Here is a 25040-nt window from a genome sequence, read left to right on the forward strand (position 1 = left end):
TTATGCACTATCATTTAGACACCTTATCAGGTATATTGACCGTTGTTTTCATAGTAGCATCGCACTTTTATATTCTCGTGGCGTCAGTGGTATAAATCCAAGAGAACCTATTGTTCATATACGCTGCGGCTTAAGTGATATCTGATGCACATCGATACGATAATGCCCGACGTCATAATAGTATGTCCTGTTATGGGATGCTGATCGATGAAAAACGGCGAGTAGGAAAAGCAATAATAATAGCATATTATTTCTATACTCCGATTTCGTACGGTGCGCGTGGCGTATGATATGATAATAATATAATGCCATCGATGGTTACGGTTATATTAATAGTAATGGCTGTTTGAATTATTATATTTAATTGGTGTGCCCGGCGATATAATGCGATGTGCGACGTTTCCGGGATTTCGATAATATGACCAAATGGAAAAAAATCAACACTGGCTCTACGTACGTTTAAGATGATGGCGTAAAGAAGACGTCCAAATTACCGTTGTGCGGTCATCGTTTCAATAATTTATGTCAGTGATTTGCATACTATTGTAAAAAGTGTGTACCTACAGGCGGATGGGTGGGCGGGTGTACAGGTACACTCCAAACGGTTTGAATAAAAATCAACCGGGAGAAAGGGCTTATGTGTCTGGTATTATTGGAGTTGTGTAAGACACGTGGTCTTGTGGTGGGGTCAAAAACATACCCAGGTAAAACCTTATGAGATGATACCGCTCGTGTGAGTGTGTATTCAGTGGTGACCGCTCGTGAGAGTGCAAGTGTTTCGTGTGATAAAGTGAGAGTGGTTTAGCGTGGTGCGTGGATACGTCGCGTGCAGGCTACAGACACACTATAGTAAAATAAGAGTCAGTTTTTTTTTTTAAATTTCTATTACCGGTAAAGTGCGTCAACTTTTTGATTTCAAACATGAAGGTAAGATTTCAATTGTGATAAAATTGTAGTTTTATCGTGTCAATAGTTATGACGTCTAGTACATACTGGCTGTTAAATGTGCCCAATTGGTGTACATAGGTGGTTGGGTATCAAATGAGATTAACTGTAGGGTTCAGCTTATACAACTAGTTTAATACGCCACACCGGTGCATACGATATAACAATTAATATGCCTCAGAATAACGGGTAAAAAACGTTAGGTTGAAATCAATAGCTAATTTTCTCGTTTAGAGAGTTGTACATACGAGTAAAACATTGAAACAATACTAAACGTTTTTCTCTATTTTGCAAGATCGCTATACCTACTCAGTATCGTCATGGTGGACGACTCGAGATTCACTTTTGAATGGGTCACCTACATACCAAGTAATAATTTGTAATTTGTTAATTATTCGTTTTGAGCAATAGGTACATTATTAAGCACAGGTAACTAATTCCGATGTGATTCAATCCACATAATTAAAATAATTACATTTTTTTCCATAAGGATCATTTTTGTCGACTTCCCAACTGGAGTCATGTGACTAATTATTACATTTTGTATTGCCGATAAATTACTTTACAAGACGCCGCGCAGTTAGACATACCACCGAACAACGTGTTTGGTTTGAAAGCCCATAAGCACACGCGAGCAGGTTATGCAACAATTCATTATACAGCTACTACACAGCTATACAAATACACCAATGTATTTGGAGACATCAGAGGTGAACAAAAGCTTATACATTTTCGGGTTCACGTGGTTTCACACCCTCTTTGGAGTGATCATTCATTATAGGTTATTACAAGTCATAAAAGGAGAGACTTTTTACTTTTACTCAAAACAATAAGCACGCTTATGTTCTTCATCATGAACCCAAATACGGTTTTCTACGAGGTACGCCATCAAGACACCTATCATACTAAGAGACTTTAAAACAAAAGCAAATATTTTTCAAGTTGTGTATACATACTTTTATCATTGAAACAATCCACATAATTTCCTACAACCATTCGTGCTAACAATTTGGGTCATATTTCAACAAAAGCTGGTAAAATATATAGGTTTTACATTTGTACATTTTAAACACAAATCGAAAAGTTAAATATGGACATTTCAATTCAATAGTAAAGGTAGAATGATCTGGTTAGTATGACTGTCCCAAGGTGTGGATTTTAAACCCAAATCTTAAAATCTGATGAATTCCTAAAAATCAAAATCAATCTATTCTTATAGTTTTTTTTTGGAAAACATTTAAACCTAACAGGCAACATGACTTTCAAACAACATTTTTCTTTCTTGTAACTCATGTTCTTATACGGCACGTGAGTCAGGTGTTCAAATTAAAATCTAAGTTGTACGTTTATGTTCTAAAAAATTGAATTTAGCTGTCCCGTGTGAATCATAATTCAGATTATTAACCCTATAAAATCCCTCCGGTGTTCAGGCCTTCAATGATCAATCAGCATTACACGCCTTCGACCAATAACTGCCAGGCTGCTCTTGACGCTGTTAAAAATATGTGGTTCAGTTTTTTTTTAGTATCGTTCAACTATTAACTATAGTACTATCATTAGTACCTATTGCACTATTTATTCAATAATAAATGTTCTTCAATTTGTACGCAAACGCAGTGATGTAAAGAAAACGGTTTAAGTACTGAAATTTATTCCGAAAAACCCGCTGGAACGAGAAAATAATTTTCATATAATTTTTGTTTTTGCATTGTTGTTGTACCGTTTTGCCGCTAAACGTCAAACCGCACATGTTTGATGTTCGAAGGTGAAAGTCGCGCCGTATGTTATAACGGCAATAATAAACGTCTCGTGCCCGCGAGTCGAGAAAAAACTCAATACAATGGTCATAATAACAATAATAATAACACCACTGATAAACGCGTAATACAGATGCAACGATAGGAGTAATAATTGCCATTCCAACTGCAGCGCCATCATGTGTTTAATAACATTTGGCATAAGACAAACGGCTAACGAGGGTACACAATAATTCGCAGAAAAACATTATACATTTCGTTGGTACAAAACTTTTCATATCAAGGTGTAACGCTTGTTTTCGGTTGCCGAGGGTAAGTTAGGTATGCCAGTTTTTTCCGGCAAATAAATAATACATCTTAAAAAATATACGTCATGACCATCAGGCTTTCCCTGTATAACCTGTCGACCGCGCTTTCGCATATTTTATAATCTAGTTATTATGTCGATCACTTCAGGAAAACGTATCATTTGAAATTATAATTTCTAAAATACTAACTGTATTAAAATTGATGAAAGTTTCCGTAATATACCTAATTAAAATTAAATTAGCGCAATGGCTCACCACATTTATTTGCATAACATTTTAACATAAAAGACAACAAATGGTAATTAAAAGTATAACGGCAGGTTGTACTAAGTATAATAAATTAACTAATTCATTAAAATTTAATGGACCAATCAATAAATTTGTGTATGAAACTACAAAATATATATTGACTCATAAACCTTTGAACGAACGTTCTTGAATTATTTTTAATTTCTTACACCTTTCATCATTTTGATATTTATTTACAACGATAATTGTTTGATGTTTACAAAAAATGTATTATGATTTAACCTTTTCATAATAAGTAAGATGTTTATTGAACAAAAGGAGCACTTCTGCAGATGGATTCTTAAATGCGTAGAGATTTCCACATGACATATGTAACCGTTACTATGTGATAAAAATAGTAGTACGAACTTGAAACCTGATTCTTCGGCTCTCTGTACTCGAGGAACAATTTTCGTATATTTATAAAAAAAATCGAAAGTTATTATTGTACGGGTTCTAAAAAAAGGTCATAATTTGACAGGCCACTAGATTAAGAGAAACTCAACTACGTATTAAACAGACCTTCCTTGAAAATAAAAAAACTCAATATTCAAATGACGTGTACGTGCCCGGAAAAACCCATAAGGTAACCACCGAACGGCTTCCATTTCTTATCGTGACTTTTAAGATAGAAAAAAAATACTGTAGTTACCGCTCCTACTATCACCGGGAAGTAAACTTATATTTTTCATAATCTGCCTCTGAATAAACATTTATACTCTGTTTATTGGACAAAAACTACAAAGAGTTTGTTATTTTCTGTAAATAAAAACCATCAGAACACTCGTCCAACGTAATGACATATAAAGATAAAGCGCACGATAAGATCTAATTAAACGTCATTGGGGGGGGGTTACATGTCTATAAGAGTTTTACAACTAAAAGTGATAAAAACACTTTGAAGTAAACGGTTAGATGCGAATCTGTAATGATAAAAAACAAATGTTGATAAAAAAAGCATTGTCATGACAATAATGTGTATAAAAATGTGTTTCTAGTATTTGGGATAACCATTCCAATTAAGGTTGATCGCCTGACTATAATGATTATTTCCATAGATACCAATATATCGTAATTAATAATATAATGAAAATACTTTCAATTACATATTGACTGACATATTCACTCACACATAGCAGCCTAGAAATTTACTACGGCTGAAGTGTAATTTCCCTTTATTTTTCCATAATGAAAAAAGTTTGACTACAGATTTTTGCGAAAATTGTACATGTTATAGCCCCATTCTATATCTGCCTTCGGTCTAATTTTCTGATCTTAAGCCCTTAAAGTTAACAGGAAAAAGTGAAATACAGAAAAAGTTTCCACCCCTTCTAGGAGAAGGATTTATGATATTTTTTGGTTTGTCGACGTTTACCCGTAGTATTATGTCTAAAGAATGTACCATATCAATTTGGAACTAATTAGACTATTTTTTAAAAAGTTATAGTGCCGTTAATTTTAAGCTGAAAAGTATGTAGGTAAATTTTTTGGGTGGTTTTCTCTACTTTGAAGGGGAAAGTCTAAACTTTTTTAATTTATGGCCCAATAAAGTACCTTTTGGACATGATTTATGATTTATAGAGTTACTACACGAAGAAATCGGTTCAGTGGCTTAGAAGATATCGTGGATCCAAAAGGAAAAAAAAGACATTATTGTAAAAACATATCCTTCTCAACTCCACATCGAAACTAAAAACATATTCTTAACACTCCAATCCTTGGTGTGTGCTTTAATTTTACTATTGGGATTCAGGTATTTTAGGATAATGAAAACGAACTTGGAGTTATAATTGACGAGCCATCGTCCGAGAAAATAGGCTGATGGTTGAGCTATATAATTAGTCTTATCGATGAAATTAATAAATTGGAGAATGTTAAAACAATCGTTAAATCATGTGTAAATATGGTCTAAACGAGTTATACAAATCAAATATTTACATTTAGTTGTATTTATCATAATTAAATGTCTACAAATAATTACAATTCTGGCGACTTACTACGTACTAACAATTGTCAAACAGGTGTTATCGTTTGTTCATAACATTTGTTTTAATCTTGTCCGAAAAAAAATACCACATTTCCGAATTTAGGCCATTGACAACATATTGTATATTATTATACGGTACCGCTTCTTAAGCAATAGTAATAGTATGCAATATTTTTAAAAATGTTAACATTAATATATTCATCATCTGCAAAGAGTTACTAAATTTATGCGAGGTTGGCCAATGTATATAAAGTAATTGATATGTGATATGAAACTATGTGGAAAGAAGCGATCATATTCTCATATTACTATAGGGATAATTTACAACGATTATAATATAGATAATGAAGATATAATTTGTAAATAATAAAACCACTGAATCGGCTATTTTCTTGGAAAACGTGTGCACTTACTGTGTTAATCGTCGGAGAGCGTCCACAATTAGAAAGCACCGTCATAGTCAAATAGATACTCGCTTAAACCGAATGAGTGCGCAGGTAAGGATTATAGTATATATTCTAATCACGTTGCACCCAAGTCGACCTTGAGTAGTTTCACCATGGATATTATTGTTTCCGGTGATGATTTTTTTTTTTTTGCGTTACACCATCGATGATCTTCTTCTTGATCGGGGCGCGACACTGTGGGCGACGGTGGCGGCTAACATTAAGGCGTTCGGGTACACGATGCAAATACATGCATTGTCTGCTTAGAAAGCATGAACCCGAGTTTACTAATTACCGCCGTCAATCGACGAATACACAGATATAACTGTACAAAGTTATGCGCTCATCCTATATGATTAGTTCCGATCATGATCCACGCAGTGAGAAACGCCAAGTATAAACATGTATTATTTTTTTTTTGTGGGACATTTCCGATTTCGTGACAGTAATCTATGTATATTATGCGCCAACAGCGGAAATTCGTAACACGTTAATATTAATATCATAATATTGTTTTTTAAACTATGTGACAGTTGAGTGTATTAATCCGCGTTGTAAATAACGTTTAAAAAATCGCTGCATTAATATAATATTTGGAAACAAGATTTTTTTTTCCAGTATGTACGTCTTATGCGAATATGCGCTTGTGGGTATGTTATATAACACTAATAGAACGCATGAGTAGGTATGCTCGATCACGGAAAACTACAATAACGTTCGGTTTATTAGGCTGTGATAATAACTGCAATTATAATAAACAAGGACTGAACGTGAAGTGCAAACTTATATTAATGATTTGATTGTTTAATAATAATTAATGTGCAATTTATTAAAAACACTGACTATATAGTCTAAAAACAATAATAATTAACGTTTTCGAATGATAAATTTTGATTTTTTTCGTTGTAAAAACCGTGTTTCTAAAACAGTACAACACTGAAATGTAATAGGGATAAGGGACAGGCAAATTTATTCCATCTCTGACAAGTTTCCGTGGTCCGTGTTATTTATGTTAAACTTGTTGTAAATAGATTTATAAGTAGTGTTGCGGGTCAAATTGTTATTACAGTTCTTAATACTTAAGCATGTTATAGTACGTGACGTACATAATATATTTAAATACATTTGTTTCGGTACATTAATATAAGTATATGGGTACTTTAGACCCACATACTTACTGTATTTAATCGTGGTGAAAACTTGATAAGAGGGTAACTTCCTTTAAAGTCACCTCAAAAATAGCTTTAAATGAGTTCCGAGTTTAACACCGATCCACGTTTCCGTATAAAAATAGAAACTAGGATATATTTGAAATTTCTAACGGTTATTTGTCACCATAAATTAATTGATTAAGATTAGTGGCTATTGATAAATTTCCTCAAACGTAGCGACAGTTTGTACTGTACTAGTTAGACAGTGGTATAACCAATTCATTAGCTTTCCTATTATCGCGTATTACCGTGTGGATCAGTTTGTGGTAGTGAAATGTACAGACTTTTCCACGGTTGTATATTGTTTAGCAGTATATTTTGACGTTGCAGATCAAATAAATGGAAATCTTAAGTATACCATGTCCATTTAGACTTGGTATACTGTTAGATATTTTCATATAGACTTATCCATTTTTTCGACAATATATCTTTTTCTTGGTCTAGAAGAATCAATCGCTAGTCCGTGGCAACAAAAAAATATTACATTTATCATTGTACTTTTTAGGATTTGTATTCAAAACATAATATGAATATCATTATTGAACAAACATAATATAGGTATGTATAATTTATACTATTGGTATATTTTCGTCGATCAATACAAATAAAAGGTGTTGTAATTTGATGTAAATTTGATGTAACCACTAACCATTGCACTAGAAATTGCAGAATCTACTTTTATAATCGTATTACTAAAACAACAAACGGGTACCTATATCTTTCTTGTATTTATTACAAAACATGTAATCGTTTTATATATAGTCATTAATGGCAAATAAACATTTTCCTTGTGCAACATTAATTACAGCATTTTATTAAAATATCACAAGAAACGTTTTTAACTTGAATTCAAACGTGTGTCTTATAATAATAAAAATGTTACATTAAACACTTAATCTCATCATCTTCTTCTTTTACCATATCACTATTTTAATTATTTGGAGTTAGATCACAAATAGTCTTCAACGGCTACATAAAAATTTAAAACGGTCACTTGTTATCTCAAATCTTACACTTTAAATTTGTATACATTTTTTTTATAGATTTATTCTAACACACTTTCTATCCATAACAAAATCATCTTCGTTATCTTCAAGATAACACCTATTAAATTAAAAAATATAATTTTAATTTTGAACACATTGTAAATACGTTCTGAAGATAATGGTTTTTGTGCAATAAAAACTAGAGCTTAATAGTGTTCTATTAAATAAACACCGATTAATGCTTGCTAATAAATTTCAGCAATAATAACAATGAAAGCAAGTAGGTACCTATTTTTATAATCATATTCTTTGCACACGTTAAAATCTTATAGGTTTTTGATTTAATTTAAAAAATGGTATGGTAACTTTAAACCTTATAAATCCAATTGGTAAAAGAAAATTTGTTTAAAAATCTAGTTACGACATTCGGTGGTGGTGCCTTTTTTTTCCCTTATGTGATTAACGAAAATAGAAATTTTGATTAGTGGTATAGTCAAACGTATATTTTTTCCTTTAAATTTCACGTCAAAGTTGATGCTATCTTACAGTTTAGTGTTTACTATACGACGGTCGATTTTTCAAATTACAATTTCTGATCGAAGACTCTTCAATTTTCATTTTAGCCAACTTTTCTGTTTAAAAAATTTAATTAATTATAAACCAACAATCGTAATTGGCGTAACAACTTTAAATAAAACTAAAAAAACGTACACACTTGCCCGCTTATCAAGTGCATATAATTTTTATCGTAAAGTTTGTTACAACATTTAGCACATAGAATAATAGATTAAGAACTAAAGTTTGATGTTCAAATTAACATTAATATACCCCTCATCAGTTAAAATGCTGTCAGGAATTGTTGATCTTAAATATTGCCTACATTTTGTCCTCTATCAAATAACTAACAACGGCTGATCATAAAAACAACCAAATTAAAATAAAAATGTCTTTTACAAAGACCATTATTATTTATTATACAACAAATTTTACACTTGACTTAAGTTTTTTAAAAATGTAATTATAACCCTTGGCTTCTGGGTAAATATTATATTAAATGAATTCTTAATAACCAGTTGGTATTTTGGTTAAAACAAGTTTGATGTGTCCATAAAATTAAACTTTCTGTTCTTACAGACGATTTCACGTTGATCGTTACAAACGATTTTTGACAGTATTGTCAATACAGAAATAAAATATTATGCAGATTAATCAAATACATTTTTTTTCATGTTTGTTTGAGTTAAAATTAAATATCCAATAAGTGAAGAAATAATATTAGAATTTAAAAGCTGAATATTTGATTATAAAAAATTGATATCTTATTATACATTTCGATACGTCAAAAAGAAATATACATCTTCTTTTCTCTTCACCTTAAAACAAAATCAAATATAACCTTAAAGCTCAAACTATTATTATTTCTTAATTCTTTCCACGCCTCTCGATTTTTTTATTTATAGCATCAATGCAATTATTCTTTAGTCTAAAACTAAAAATCGTTGTCCGTTATCAACTTAATAGCCAAATAAATGGTAGAAATAAAACAATACTTATAATAGTTAAACATTTTTATTGACAAACAACTTTAATTTAGTAACATTAAAAAATTGAATACGAATTCGTACTTAACCAAGAAGTAATGATATACTATGAGAAAATATTTTCACAAATAGCGAAAAATATAAATTCATATTTTACTGTATTTTTTTTTGATAATATTATTATATAAATTTTACCCTCTGAGACAAGAATTAAAAAGGAATGCAAATGTTTCTGGTTTTGGTATAAGTGTCTAAATGGGGTTTCAATTTTATCCGGATTTTTACCAGTTATGACACCTTGATCTGAGAACATAATACGTAAAAGCAATACTAGATAATAATATATACTCGTATTTTTAATCCAAATGGATTATGTTATTATGTTATTCAATCGTGTATGTGTTATATTTTACCAAGATCTGAAAGTAAGCAATTGGTTAAACTGTATAAATGTAAAAAACAGATTTCCTAATACATATAAAAAAATCGTACAGTTAATCATGTAATTTTCATATTTAGGTCTTATTAGTGCATAGTTTTAAAGCCCAACGAACGGAACCGGCATTCGTAGTTATATCGCAATACTGGAGAGTATGGAGTACGAAATAAAACGATCTGGTTATTCACCTAAGGACCACAATAACGTGAATAATTACTGTAATAAGTAGTTATAACAAAATATATAGTGATAAAGTTAACAATCTTCGATACGTCGTGGTCGGCGACCTCAAGGACGTTTGAACGTTCGAACATTCACATCTCTTTGGCCATAAACTTACAGCGTCATGTAACGATTGGCACAGTGTCCTTGCCAAGTAAAATTTTAGTTATAGGTGCACTGATCTCATAACATATGTGGATCCGTACGGGCCACTTACCAGATAGATTCAGGTCATCTGTTTGAGGTGGTAATTTTGAAAATAAATAATGCAAATATTGGAAGTATTGGTTATTATATTATTATGTGTAACATGCGTTGGCGACCGATCCAGTTAAGGCAAAGGTAAACTAGTCCGCTCAGCTCTGATATGAGCTCATACGCCGAAAACGGTTTCATAAGAATGAGCATATTTTAAAACTTTTTGGTGAAAGTACCGCGGTTTCAACGAACCCGGTTATCATGCAATTATCAGCCATATAGTAGGTTAGTTAGATACAATATGATAATATATATCGGCGAGTCATCGTCCGTTGGATAAGATAATGTTTTAATAACAAAGATTCATTCGGTAGATTGTAAGTTTCAATGTAAATTATATTATTATGGAATTTTTATTAGTAAAATAAACAAGCGTTTGTTACTCATAAATCATAATGATAATATGTCCATCGTGTTGTGATTGCGTTGCTCTAAAACTCTCTCCACGTGAAAATATTCAAAATAGATATAACCCGTAGATTCGCATTTTTCGTATTATATGTTATGTCCTACGAGGATTCACTGATTGTAGTTTCTCCAGAGTAAAAAAACTAATTTAAATTCAGTTACCATTTATATTTTTTTTTTTAGTTTTAGTTTCTTAAAATATCATAAGCACCGGTAAGGGTCCATGCACTTAGACTTGTTGGTCCATTGTAATTTTGTGCGCATCCTCTTACCAAAGTCCTATTTCACATAAATACTTTTAAATAACTGATGAACTTCTTTACTCGTTCATCGTCAGCCGTACCTATTATAAATACCATGATCTCAAATCTGTATTTTTAATTTGTTTTTAAGACTTTAAAATTTAAAATTAAAATTTTTTAAATATAGTAGTTTATTAAAATTAACGCCAGATCGCCAACCAGTGACAAAAAATGCAAGCATTGCGAATGCACAGTGGGCAAATAATTGCTAAAAATAGGTGAACAAAACTATATGAAATTATTTACATCTTAATATTATCTACATCAGTTCCCAAGACAATTTTAATAGTCCTTGGCTGGTTTTGTTATCTTATTGAGTATTATTAACTGTTTAATCTTATATAGGAATTTAATCGTTTTGGACACTGTTGGTCATTAATAGTTTCATTCTAGTGCATTTTTAAAGAATTTTATATTTTTTTCTCCAGAAATTTTGTGAAAAATGGATTCGTCATTTACAGGTGATTTTTGTAGGTGTACATCTAGTATGGAATTGTGGAATAAAAATATTTACTTAGCCAAACAAATTTTAACAAAATTACAAATTTTCTGAATTAACAGTAACTGTTCTCTTACGGCTGAATTGTGAAATGTTTATTTACTCCGAAGAAATTATTACGACGAGTACTATTTTTGCACCGGGTTTATTTTCTATTTACTATTACATGTTCTCCTGGAACGGTTTCAATACTGCAATATCGCCAACTCTGCAGTGTCTACTGAGTTACTACAATTTACTGTACTGATTTAAGGAAAAGAAATATAGTAAATTAAAATATATTATAACTTTGAAGGAATATTTCTAAATTATAATATTGTGTTTACTTTTTTACATGTTTTGACTGAACGATAGCAATATATTTTTTTATAACTAAGCATAATCGTCGGGCATATTTACCTCCGTTAATTATGGTGTAATTTGACGGCAAGTGTCCGTTACTCGGTTTCCGTTAATACACCAATAAAATACAATTAATTCATATAAAAAACTCTGGTATCGTAGTGGCCATTGTAGTCCATCGCATATAATATTTACTTCGGAAGTAATCGGTCGGTAGCTCACAATTATTACACAAATTACTAATCAGTAATCAGACATAACTTTCTATTGTTATTTTCGAAATTTAATTCTAAACCAATCCATTAACGTGTTTCTGTCGGATAATTGATGGAATACGATAAATGATGTTATTTAAAACATAATTCATAAATAAGATTAAGTTATAAAATAATGTAAAACCTATCAATAACATTAAATTATATTAAAAATAAATGATGTATAAAAATATCTGAACGATAAATAAATGTGTTATGAGAGAGCAACAGCTGAGTCTATACTTCATACGATAATTTAATAAATTTAACTACTCAAGTTCCATGGCATCAGAGATCTTATTCAAACTGATAACTGTCCATAGGTATTTGTCACCAAACTCATAATCTATATGAACAATATTTCTCAAATTTGTTTTATTATTGATTGATAATAATATTATACAGGCTGATTTTTTTGTCATGGACCACTCAATATCTCATAGTGCTTAAAAATAATTGAAATTTTTTTTTTCATATTGTTTTTATACCATATGATCTTAATTTTTCACCATTTTTTTGTTTTTACCCCCCCCCCCCAACTTAGTTTTTTGATAGAAACATTTGATACTTAAATAGTAACGCAAACATTTCATTAAATTTTTATATTGAGATTAATATACAAACATTTTGACTGGTCGATAACTAGTTTTGGTAACTATTTTTGAAGTTATTGAAGTTTTAAGTTTAGGGCAGGAGGAATAGTGTAATGTAGTCCAAACTTTTAAATTCTTATAACTTTAAAAATAAGTTATCTACCAGTCAAAATGTTTAGGGCAGTATTTACAATTTAAAAAGTAAATGAAATGTATGCGTAACCTTTTAAGTTTTAATAAATGGTTTAAAACAAACGAAGCTGGGGGAGGGAGGGGGTGTAATAACAAAAAAAATTGAAATCAAATTATATAAAAAAGATATGAAATAAAAATTGTATTTCTTATTAAACCTTATAATATATGAATTGCTTCACGATAAAATTATCATGTATATATAATATTATGTGCTTGGGTATGTGTATGTTTTATTTTTTAAATAAGGCTTAATTGAGATAAGCCTTATTTGAAGTTTGAGACTTAAGCCAATTAAACTAATTATTCCAAATATAATAATTTATAATATTGAAAAGCATAGTTTATGAAACCTAAAAAGTGTTTTTTTTAGTTTTGGACGAGAGGTGATCGTTGATAGTGTGGTAGAGTAATATGGTCGGATAAATATAATACTCCAACCTTCTCTCCGTTTTAAACTTTAAATTGTAATATATTTAAAATTGATTATTCAAAACTGGTTATCGACCAGTCAACATTTTCAGCAAATGTTTACTCTTATAAAAAGATAATTTAAAACATACATTTACATTTTATTCCCATTTAAGTTTCAAAAAGGGTTAGCTCGTTTGGAGATATTAGGTATTAAGAGAATAAAGTGTAAATTATGTTTGGAATTTTATCCGTTCCCCTGATTATTACTTTTTAGAAAACGTATTTTTTAAATTATATTTCTAGTAAATAATACGTTCTTGGAATACTTAAATACGCGTTAATTGCTTTTAAAAATGTGTTTTCTTTCATTATTATTTTGTCGTGTATTTGATATAAAATAGATTTCTAAGAGGACTTTTTCATCTTTACTTAAAATAGGTCATGTATTTGCTACAACTTACATAACTAATCATTGCATAATATTATTTAAGCATAAATCAGTTATTGCATTTAATATTGTGGTGTTACAACTCTAACTTTATTATGTGAGTTTTGATTTCATGGTATAGATATACTTGCTGTTTTCAAACTTGAAACATTACAGAAATCTGATTTGGGTTATCGAAATTTATTGAGGCTACGGGCAACGATGTCAATGTAAACTTTACCTACAAAGAAGTTCAAAGAAAGAATGAAACAGTCTCATGAAATAAAACGGTTTTCATTAGTTTAAGCTGGCTTGACAGCTCATTGTTATAGAAATTAAAAATTATCCTCAAAACTCGCAATACCACCATCTATACTCTGTTTAAAATAAGAAGCAAGTATAGATGTGTTTACTTGGTTTAATAAATATGGGTTATATGAGTAGAAATGATATAAATAAATCCCAGTACCTTTCAATCATGTTTAACTTTAACTTCAATTCAACATAAACTACAATTTAAACTTATATTTAAAGTGTTTATACGATTTCACATTTCATTTTTGTCGGGGCTTAATCAAACCTTCGAACGAAGAAAGCAAGGTCTGGGTCACTATACTTCCAAGTTAAGAATGGACTCTCGGTTGTGTAATTATTTAAGAATACATTTTTGAATAACCGGTTTCCGATATTGAAAATGAAAGAATACAGATGATCCGCAAGATTTATTATATTATTCTTACCGTTGAAAATAATATTATCAATATAATATCACGGTCAGAACAAAACTTACCTATCTAGACGTAAGGAAGTTAGAAGGAAGGTTTTTATGACAGCCATTAAATGAAGGCGAGAAGTTAACCATGTTTCCACAACTTTGGGTGAACACAAATTATTAGTAATTTTAAATGAGGTAATCGTTACTTTCATTTTGGGATGACCGGAACTAGCAGTTTCAGGATAAACGAGTTCCGTAATAACAGTATTAACCGATTCCTAACTTTCACCTATAGTGGCTCACAAAACAAATAAATATTATGATGACGATCGAAATAACGAATCACCAAATAGCTCATTATCTATTAACAGCACCGCGTGCGAGCCATTAAATTGTTTCGAAATGAATTGATTATAATGATATATGATTGATGTTTTCTAAATTAACTTGGCCAGGAGTTTTGCTGAATTTATTCAGCACGCGGACACCGACGGATTATATCACGTCGTTTTGTTTAAATGTTTTTTTTTTTGTTTTCAGATCTCTTTATGTCTGATGGCGGTATTTGCCGTATGCTGCTGCGTTGCATCCATGTCTGTGGATACATCTTCAGAAAGCACCGCTTTCGACGGTCTGGAGTACAACAGTGACAATACTAGAACGAAGAGATCCGGAGAAATTATCCAGGCGTTGCTTTCCAAAAAATTGAATTTGCTCGGCACTTTGAGTGGCTCATCGGCCGGTAAATCCCTCGGAGTTCCGGACGCAAGTTACGGTGCTCAGCAGTTACCTCTGGTGAGGTTATGCCGGCAGGCGTGTCTTGCTGTGCACACACTGGTTGAGCGTAATCGAACCATTTGCCTTTTTGTTTGTTTTATAGTCTTTCCACACGAAATCGTTTAGCTTGTGGGGCGTCAAGAAGGCGATCATGGCATCGGTATTCCAAGCTGCCAAGGCGATAACGGGCGGTGTGCTAGCCCTGAAGGGTCAACTGATCAAGGCCAAGGGGCACGTGGTCCAAGCCAAAGGAAAATTGTTACAGACCAAAGGGGAGGCTATCACGAACTTGGGAAAAAACGTAGCGACTCACGCGTTTGACTCGGGCGTACATCAACAATACGACGATCAACTAGCGTACATACAGCCTCAATTGCCCGTCCCTACTAGTAATGCTAATATACCGGCGATACCGTTGGCCGATCTTGATATTATTATAATCACTTGACGTATTACTATATATATATATGTGTATTTCAGACTATGGAGGTTACCAGGGGGTGCAGCAGGCGTACTCGCAAACGGCTTACGCGGCTCCTAGACCGATCAGTTACCCAGCGACATACGGAGGTCAGGGTGAATATAGCAACGATGCGGGATACGCCAATCAAGGATACACTGCTAAACGAGCAGTTTCTAATCCCCTGATCGGATCCTCTAATCAAGTTCAAAATGCGTGTAAGTATTTTTTATTTTTACCCATGTACCGTACGTATTTAATGCGACATAAATTAGTTATTACTTGTGAATTCCTTTGCTACAATAGGCAAATAAGGCAATAATGAACATATTAGTAATTCATTTTAGTATTCTAAACAGTAATGGTATTAATGGAAAAATAAAATATTTCAGTTATTGATCAAATAATATTTTTTGTCAACTTAACTAACCACTGTCATTTAGTTTAGAGATAAAATTCGAACGGGTGCATCTTTGATACCATTATCCAGAAGTAAAAACACATTTTTTAATATTTTTATCACTAATAGTTAGTTTTTATATACACTAACGGTACAAAAAAAAAATGTAAGTTCCCGTCGAGTTTCCATTACGGCTCAGAAACTCAATTAATTTTTGATGTTAGGATAGTCGTTATACTGACGTTACATTTTTATCTAGTCCTTAAAAAAGCTAAAAAAAATTAAATTAAGGTGTTATAAAATTATTTAGTTGATTTTTTAAGAAAACTTGTCCTTTTCTCGTCAGTTAAAGATTTAAAATATTATCTCAATCTAACTACCACAGAGTTATAATAATTAATAAAAAGAAGTATATATATATATATATAATTATATTTCCGTTCTACAGCATAATATAATTTAAAACAATACATCTAAGAATCACCTAAGGTTTTATGAAGCGCGTAGAAATTTATGTAATGTGGCACCCCGACTTATTATAATACATTTACCAGCACTAATTATTATTAGGTTAGGTTCAAACACTTATTGCTGTCATTTATTATTTAAAAAAAATAAATGTATGAATTAATCATACATCCAACATCTATAGCACGTCCCTGGAATGAGTATTGTTATAAAATGGCGTTACCGCCGACTACTGTTGTGTAACGGATAATAGTAATTATACACAAACTTATAGCACACTAGCGCCATATCATTGTGTTCGACGGTTGTTGATAGCATGTCGATATTAAAACAAGCCTCCAATAGCATAACATTAAGGTAACACAGAAATAGCGATGGCTGCATTGTGGGTTTGATGATGATAATTTGTTATAGCGTAAGCACACACTTCCGTATGGTCAATAATACTTTCTATAATATGTGAGTATGTCACGTGAGTGCTGTGCCCGGCGATGATCACGTATGCGAAAAAAACATAGCCAAATGCCATTAATTATTATAGATATATACTATCGAAATTGGTTTGCTAAACGTATACAGCTTTCCCTTGTGTTATGTTAGATTAGATTAATATATATGTATTGGGGGTATTAATTGTGTTAATGTTATTTTTTCAGTTGATAAAAATGGCGTGCAAGCAGGGTTGTTACTACTGAAACCAATAAGGCTGCCACATAATGGTCAAAATAACGGAATCCAAACACAAGCTTTTAACCAGCGAGCTCAAGCAAACAATTTTGCACCGCAACCGTTCGGCTTCCAAGCTGCAAAACAAAACCAAGCTCTGAGTTTAGCTTACGGAGGACAAGATGCCAGATTTCCGATTCAAGACAACAGCTATTTGACTCGAAATGTACAAAACCCAATTGTTGGCCAACTGCCCGCAGTGAACAACGAGTTTCAGAATTTAGCTTATTCGCTAGGCAACCAAATAAACGGCCAAGCATTTGGACAACAATTAGGAGGGTTCCCTGTTCCGGCGTTATCACAAGAACATTTTGGCGACCAATTTCACTCGGCGTCTGATTCTCGAGAGCACGTTGTAGAGCAATCGCATCAAAATTTCTTCAGTGATGAAATGCCGTTCAAGAAAGAAACGTCGAATAAGAAACCGGAAAAATTGACTTCGAGTTTTTTCACTCCTACGGTCTCGACGACTGACGAAGACGAATTTCTAGAAGAAAACGAGTCAAACGTTAGGTCTGTTGTGCACGAAAGAGAAATTTCAACTGCTGCTCGAGAGACAGATATTGTGCCATTAAAATACCCGAACGATTCCAGCCCAGAAGACCAAGCTAGGTTAAAACAAACTGTTCAGAGATTTTTCAATATGCTGCAAAGTAGACAATGTGAGTACCAGCACGTGTAATAAATCATAAATTTCGTATTCGTTCTATATTACACGAATTGCAAGTCGCAATAACCAATTAAAAATTGATCTATTGTCCAAATTATTAATAGATGTTAGCATTATAAATTTAATTTTTATTACATCAAGTTGTATCAACATGTCATTTAATTTCTAGATGCATCATGATTTTGTAACTTGTATCGATGGCCAACTCAAATTGCACAATTCAGAAAATCAAACACGTTTCCTATGTACACACTATCAGTAATCACTATACCTATTACCTAGTCTAAAACAAAAACTTTAACACGAGTGTTTAAAAATTACAAGTTTTTCGCTTTCAAAATTCATTAGAAAGCAGCTAAACATATTCCAGTTTGATAGACATAAAAAAAATTTTCCAATGTCATAACCACTTACAAACTAGTAATAAACTAAAAACTGGAAAATCATTTTTCATGCTCAAATTAACATCAACTACAGTTATATTAGGTACAGTTAGATGGAACAATTTTTATTTTTAATATCAATGACCAACAACTTTTGTTAGTACATTTTTCTAATAATATTAATAACAATGATCAAATCAAATAAGAAAAATAACTGATAAATGATAATAATTTAGTTTTAAAAGTTTTCATTTAAGTACAAAATAATCATTTTAAAGTAGTATACTATTAATTTTATAATAACTACATTTTAATTTAAAGTTATATTATTTTCTATAATATGTCGTAGTCAATAAATATACGTATGAAATATTTCTTTTTATCCGAGTTCATTATTTTAAAATGAATTGGTCTATAAAAGTATTATTGTTTAAGAGCCACGTGCGTTTATAAAACATGAATAAATAATAAAGAATTAACATAAATATAGAAAATATTATCTTATCTTCCATAGCTTAGGTATTACTTAAATAAAGTATTTTCATTCTAACAAAAAAATTGTTACTAAAAAAAAAACACAACGTTGTACCAATCTAAAAACACTTATTGAACTTATTATAACCATACTAATAAAATAATTAAATAAGTAAATACCTATTAAATAAATAGAATATGCTAAAATCGATGAAGTAGAAGTAAAATGTGGATATCCTTGTGCATTTAAAAACTTAAGCTACGAAAATTGTTATTATTTTTTATTGTTCATTACATATTTTTTATGCTATAAATAATATTGATGATTCTTGTATGGTTTTGTTTGTTTTAGAATAATTCGTGGACCCAGTGAAGTAAAACATAGTTAAGAAAATGAATAAAACACGATTGACTCACGATTACTTTAATGATTGTGTGTTTAATTAGCTAGTCAATTTTATAATGTATTATTTTTACTCAAATATGTACGAGACATTTTATATTTTATATTTATGCGTTTATACTTAAAAGAAAACACATTTGCTCAAGATCAAACACTATAGAAAACTGTCGACATAATAATACAATATTTAAAGCTATAATAGCATAATATTATGTAATAATATACAATGTATAAAGAACTATCAATGCAATTGCCTCATAATTAATATCGTACGTTTTTTTCATTTTGTTATCAAATTTAAATTAACAAAAATAATATTTAAGAGAATGGTATAAAACCAAATTATTGTTAATTTTACGTTAAGGAAATGTAAATTATACTATTATAATAGAGTAAACCTCAGATGATATGCTATTATAATTGCTAGTTGGTAATGTTATTTTTAGTTCATAATACATATTTTGGGTTGAGAATTTATACTTTACGATTAGACTGTAAAACAAATGATCAATTGTCACAAAAATATTAATATGAAATAACTTTATTGTTTGGGTAAGTATCTTAACTTCTATTTTCAACATATTATTTCAAACATGTTTACTTTGATTTTTCTATTTTTTAATAATGATATGTTCTTTTAAGACTTGTTTATACTATATTATTTTCTTTGGGTATTTGCAAAAAAAATAAAATTACTTATTCATGGTATTATTTTTTGTAAACTCTATTAAATATTCAATCGGCCATACAGAGTTTTTTTATAAATATAATATACTATGTACAAATGTAATTTTACACGTTATAAAAATAACAAATACATTGTTTTTTTTAAATTATAATATTATTATTGTGTTCATTTTATTAGTAATGTGTATTAATTGTCATTTAACTTACCCGCCCTTGAATTCGCCCCACCTTCAGGATATCTTGTACATTTTTTTTAGTTTTCTAATAAGAGAATTTATTAAATTATTTATTCCAAATTCATGAGTACAGGCTTAATATTTTTAGATCAAGCCATTCCAGTCTTAATATTGTTCATTGTCTAATATAATATTAGAAAGCCGCTATAAAAAAAAGTACTCAAGCGATATAGGTTCTTATATATAACAACTTTTTTAACAATTTAAAACTTAAATAACAGAAATCAGAATAAAAATGTTTCATAATATAAGCTAACCAAGTATAAATATTGCCAATATGATGTATAAAATATGTAAAATGTGAAGGTTATGGTTATGACTGAGGAAATGACAGCGTAAAATATAAATTAATAAGTGCGAAGCATAAAGGTGCAATCCCACGGCGCGTGACTTGATGCTATCGACTTCAAACCACCACAAATATTTAGCACCTAATTTGTAACGCCCGATTTGACATATTCAACTTAGCCCCTTTAGGGTTTTTGTTGTTTTTAATTTTTAGTGAAATTTTGGTTTAGCTCTACTATATACACTGCTCTTGAGTCGTATGAATTATATACAATAATATGTAAACACGAGTCATAATGTATCATTGTAACAGTCTGGGTTTATAATTATTCATTATTAATATTAATAATAACTAACTATGAAGAATTGTCGGGAATTGGTGTTAATACAAATTAGAATGTAGATAAAAGACAATCCAATTAATTTCCAATTTATACAAGCCACCTATATAACATTTTTTGCATATTCAATATAACAATTATTGGAAAATAAATAATAACAATGTTATTTCAATACAAATCTTGAGGCCCTGTGCAGCGCCTGTTATTCTTAAGTGAAAATTTTGAAAAAATTAGGTCATTTTTTATTTGACATTTCAAACCTATTTCTATACTTCGCTCCACAAAATCGAAATTACGACCACCGTATTATATATATGTTTAAGGTAAATATTAATTTAGACTCGAATATCCTATGTTACTAAGTGAAAAGGATTCGGAAAATGGTCTTTGCAATACAGGTCAGATGTAGTACTTTCGTGGAAAGGATTTAAGGGAAAATAAAATCCATCAGATAAAATGAATTTTTAATTGGTTGGAAATAAATTAAATGAAATATATAATACTTAAATATTCTAAAAATAATTGAATTACACTCAACATTTTCGACAAAATATATACTTTTAATAAAAACACGTAATTGTAAAAACAATACCTTCTCAAATCTCAGCTTACATCAAAGCTTACCTAAATACCAGTTAGAAAAAAACCGAATTTTTTTTTTTTAAAGTAATGGTTATATTTTTTTGTAATATCAAAAATATAAACCATATTAATATTGTTTGGTTGCCTCTAACTACAAACTGTACTAGACGTCAATAAATAAACATGTTTAAAATTAAAAATAAGTCTCAAGAAAAATATGTGAATACAATTATTTAATTACATTTGACACATAGACTGATACACTGAAATGAAAACTTTCAAAAATGCCAACGAACATTTTACTAAGAATAAATCCAAAAGTAAGATTACGGTATTCGCTCTGAGATCAGTCATTAGTGAACGGAAATTTGACCACAATATGCAGAACAGATTGTTCAAAGCGAGACTTCATTCATACGAAATAAAGAAAAAAACATATTTGTCCTCGTCCGTTGATTTAAACCAAGCTTACGAAAAATGTAAAGAAATATCAAAAAATGTGTCTGCACCGCTTTTGGCACATTTCGACGACGTTCACGATGTGGTAATTGTGTTTTAATACCAAAAAATGCATACAATTTATTAGTTTATAATTTATTTATGAAGTACTTAAATAGACCAGCTGTTATCAGTCGATGTTTTAATATGATCAATAATAATTGTACAGACAATTTTAATATACAACTCAACTCATATCTTAAGTTTATTATACATGACATGAAATCCGACCAAATTGTTTCAATTGTACACTAATGGTGATTCTAACCAACCGTTAGTTTATCTGATGGGGATTAACCGGTTTCTAAATAAATATAAAGGTGACCGTTTTCATACAAATTAGGTGTACACAAAACCTATAGATCGTGATGACGTAGCTGTAAAAGTAGTGTTTTTTAGATATTATTGTACTTTCAAGTCTTAACTTTAGAGAAAGTAGTAAAGCTTGTAAAATTAAATTACTTCTAACTAAACGGGTGTTAACACATTTTTTAAAGACTAAAATTAACATCCCGATTGTAGGATGTAAGTTTCTAATAACTAAAATAAACATTGACTGTGTCGTATGATAATTAAAATCAACATTTTGTTAGGTAGCTCGGACGGTGGACAAGACTTTTGATATGCGAGTAGTGCACAGCAGAAAAATCATGAAGAAACTAAATATAAAATGTATGAAATCGAAAACACCTAATCGAACCGTCAATAATATTGTGCTCGACGACCTCGTCGTTTGGAGTTCAAGTTCGCCAATAGAAGACGTGCTTAGTGTGATCGCCGTCAAGCTGATCGACATTCATTCGGATCTGTGGAACATAATTACCAGACTTTTAGAGGACAACGACCGGTTGCGGGGATGGATGGCAACGGTTTCTGGTTACGACCGGTCCGTTGACGAAGAAATAACCACTCTGTTGGCCGCCAGTCAGTCGACCGACTTGGAGTCTATCAAAGCCGAACAAAAAATCAAACTCGTCAAAATGATGTCCAACTTAAACGCGCTACTGTCTAAAGCTGAGCCGAAAGTAGGAGAACCTGATGGTCCGTACAACAATCAAATAATGTACGTGGGAGGTGCCGGAATTCAATATAGTGATAATTTCTTTATAAAAAGAAAAAGTCAAACAGCGCAGTTAAAAGCACTCCAAAGGGAATTGTTGCTGGTCAACGATCGACTCGTGATGACTGACAAGAAAAATCGAGATCTATTTGACATAATCCATTACAACCAGTTCAATTCCCAAATTGGTGCTGTACGTTTAAAGCTTAAGAGGGAGAAAGAAAAATCTGCACATTTACAATCCATTATAAACGATATGTATTTGTTAAAATACATCTATCGGAAACGCAAATAATCGTGTAAATAATATGACTTACTTTTTAAAGAACCGATTTATGTAGGGATAACTTCCAACCTTACTAAACAACGATTTCAGTAGTTGATAATGTAGTATTTTGAAATAGTACCTATAGAAGAATTTTATACATTTGGAGTGAATATTCAACGATCTTTAGTTAAAAAATATCGTTGGATAGATTTTTAAACATTAAAACCAAATCAAATATTGATTGATTCAATGATTTTGATCGTACAACATTTAAATAACTATGCCAATATATTATTTGTAAAATGATACGCTCATTTTACTTCTGATGGGTCGTATCAAAACTAAAAAAATAATCGATGGATATTAATTGTTATCCTAAGAATACGCCGTAAATACTAATAAACTGCTACTCAACATTCACCTGAGTGTGTTTATTAATAAATCTCGAAAACGTATGAATGCTTTCTAAATATGGTTAGTATTCAGCATTTTTTTTAAACAGCAACCATACATATAATTTTATAACATAATAATTGAAATATAAAAAAATTCCAATACTATTAAAAGTTTGTTTTGCTATAAAATGCGGGTTTTCTTTAATCTTGATATTTTAGTTATTAATTAATAACAATAACAATTACAAATACCATTTTTAAGGAAGATTTCCCTAATTATTACAAATTTAAACAATAGCCTAACAAATATTTAATTAGAAATGAAAGACTGAAAAAAGTTTGAAACCCAGCTTTCAATAGTTGGAACCTACTACTCTTTTTAGCTAGAAGTTTTCTTCTAAAAATTAAGAGTAATATTATCCTCGCATTAGTTCCTTAACTTTTTTTAAGAACTCGGATTTTTGGACTCCCACCATTACTAAAACACTTATACCTATTATAAAAGCCTAGATAATATCATCATCTTTATTAAAAGAAATCTTTACAATTTATAAGAAGAGTGCCTACTTACTGTTATATGCTATGGTTTGATAGCAACATTTTTTAGGATAGTCGTTTGAGGACAGCAATATTTTATCACTGTCCAATTAAAATTTGTAACCTATGTCGCACTTTAACAGTGTTAAAATTGTTTTCGAAATATCCTTTTTGACATACTGGAGAAATTATCTTGGTTTGATTTTTTACTATTATATACCTAATAGTCAGTATAATTTTAACATTTGAAACTTTTTAGATCTAAAAATATGTTTAGTTAATTTTTTGGGCTCCTAATAAATATTTTTTCTTCTTTTTTTTGTGAGGAGAAAAAAATATCAGGAATTTGCTGGTAAAAAACTTGAAACTTGCAACTTATAAAAAAATCTTTAAAAATAAAAAAATGTTCATAATTATTTTTACCGTTCAAATCATAATATCGAGAAAATTGCACATCATTTTAAGTATTGTTTCATTGATAAAATTTTAAATTAATTGTTTTTACCTTTAATTGTTCAGCAACCATAATAGCAAAAGGTCAGAGAAAAATACATCGAGTATAATATGTCCACGTACATATTTTTTATGCAAGGTATTCACGACAAAAAAATAAAAAATTTGATAACTTATTATAAGATTTTATAATTTAAAAACACTTCGACTAAACAAAAAAAAAACAGTTGGTTATACCTACAAAAAAAATGGTTGTATAAATGACAACTTAACATTTTTTAAGTTAAAATAACTAAACTTATATAAAAAAAATAATATTATCGATGAAAATAGTGTTTATTAACCATCTCAACATTGTGTTGCCACTTTTTCAGCATCGTCTTTTCCAGATAAAAATATA

The 25040-nt window shown here is 30.5% G+C and overlaps 1 protein-coding gene across 3 annotated transcripts; it reads left to right on the forward strand.

The window, feature by feature from the left end:
* Nucleotides 1-731: 731 nt before the first annotated feature.
* On the forward strand, nucleotides 732-20058 carry LOC126836001 (uncharacterized). 3 transcript variants are annotated; one of them, XM_050568935.1, is made up of 7 exons: nucleotides 732-927; nucleotides 15075-15329; nucleotides 15415-15700; nucleotides 15792-15989; nucleotides 17296-18027; nucleotides 18205-18293; nucleotides 19245-20058. In XM_050568935.1, exons 1-6 carry the CDS (start codon nucleotides 922-924, stop codon nucleotides 18213-18215), a joined length of 1488 nt encoding a protein of 495 aa, XP_050424892.1. In that variant the 5' UTR covers nucleotides 732-921; the 3' UTR covers nucleotides 18216-18293; nucleotides 19245-20058. The 3 variants fall into 3 exon arrangements, with proteins under 3 accessions (XP_050424892.1, XP_050424891.1, XP_050424893.1); XM_050568934.1 differs by having other exon boundaries at nucleotides 18205-18280; XM_050568936.1 differs by lacking the exon at nucleotides 18205-18293 and having other exon boundaries at nucleotides 733-927; nucleotides 19245-20056.
* The last annotated feature ends 4982 nt before the right edge of the window (nucleotides 20059-25040 follow it).

The sequence above is a fragment of the Adelges cooleyi genome, unplaced genomic scaffold (genome assembly GCF_023614345.1).
Source record: "Adelges cooleyi isolate 19-005CV unplaced genomic scaffold, UGA_ACOO_1.1 ACOO_flye_CR_arks_rails_tigmint_CR_PRNA_23, whole genome shotgun sequence".
In the NCBI taxonomy this organism is placed as follows: Eukaryota; Metazoa; Arthropoda; class Insecta; order Hemiptera; family Adelgidae; genus Adelges; species Adelges cooleyi.

What these genes read in the sequence shown, in the direction of transcription:
- LOC126836001 (XM_050568935.1), top strand. An exon ending in TCAATTGCCCGTCCCTACTA is followed by an intron (nt 15,701 to 15,791) that starts GTAATGCTAATA and finishes TGTGTATTTCAG; the next exon opens with ACTATGGAGGTTACCAGGGG. An exon ending in TAATCAAGTTCAAAATGCGT is followed by an intron (nt 15,990 to 17,295) that starts GTAAGTATTTTT and finishes TTATTTTTTCAG; the next exon opens with TTGATAAAAATGGCGTGCAA.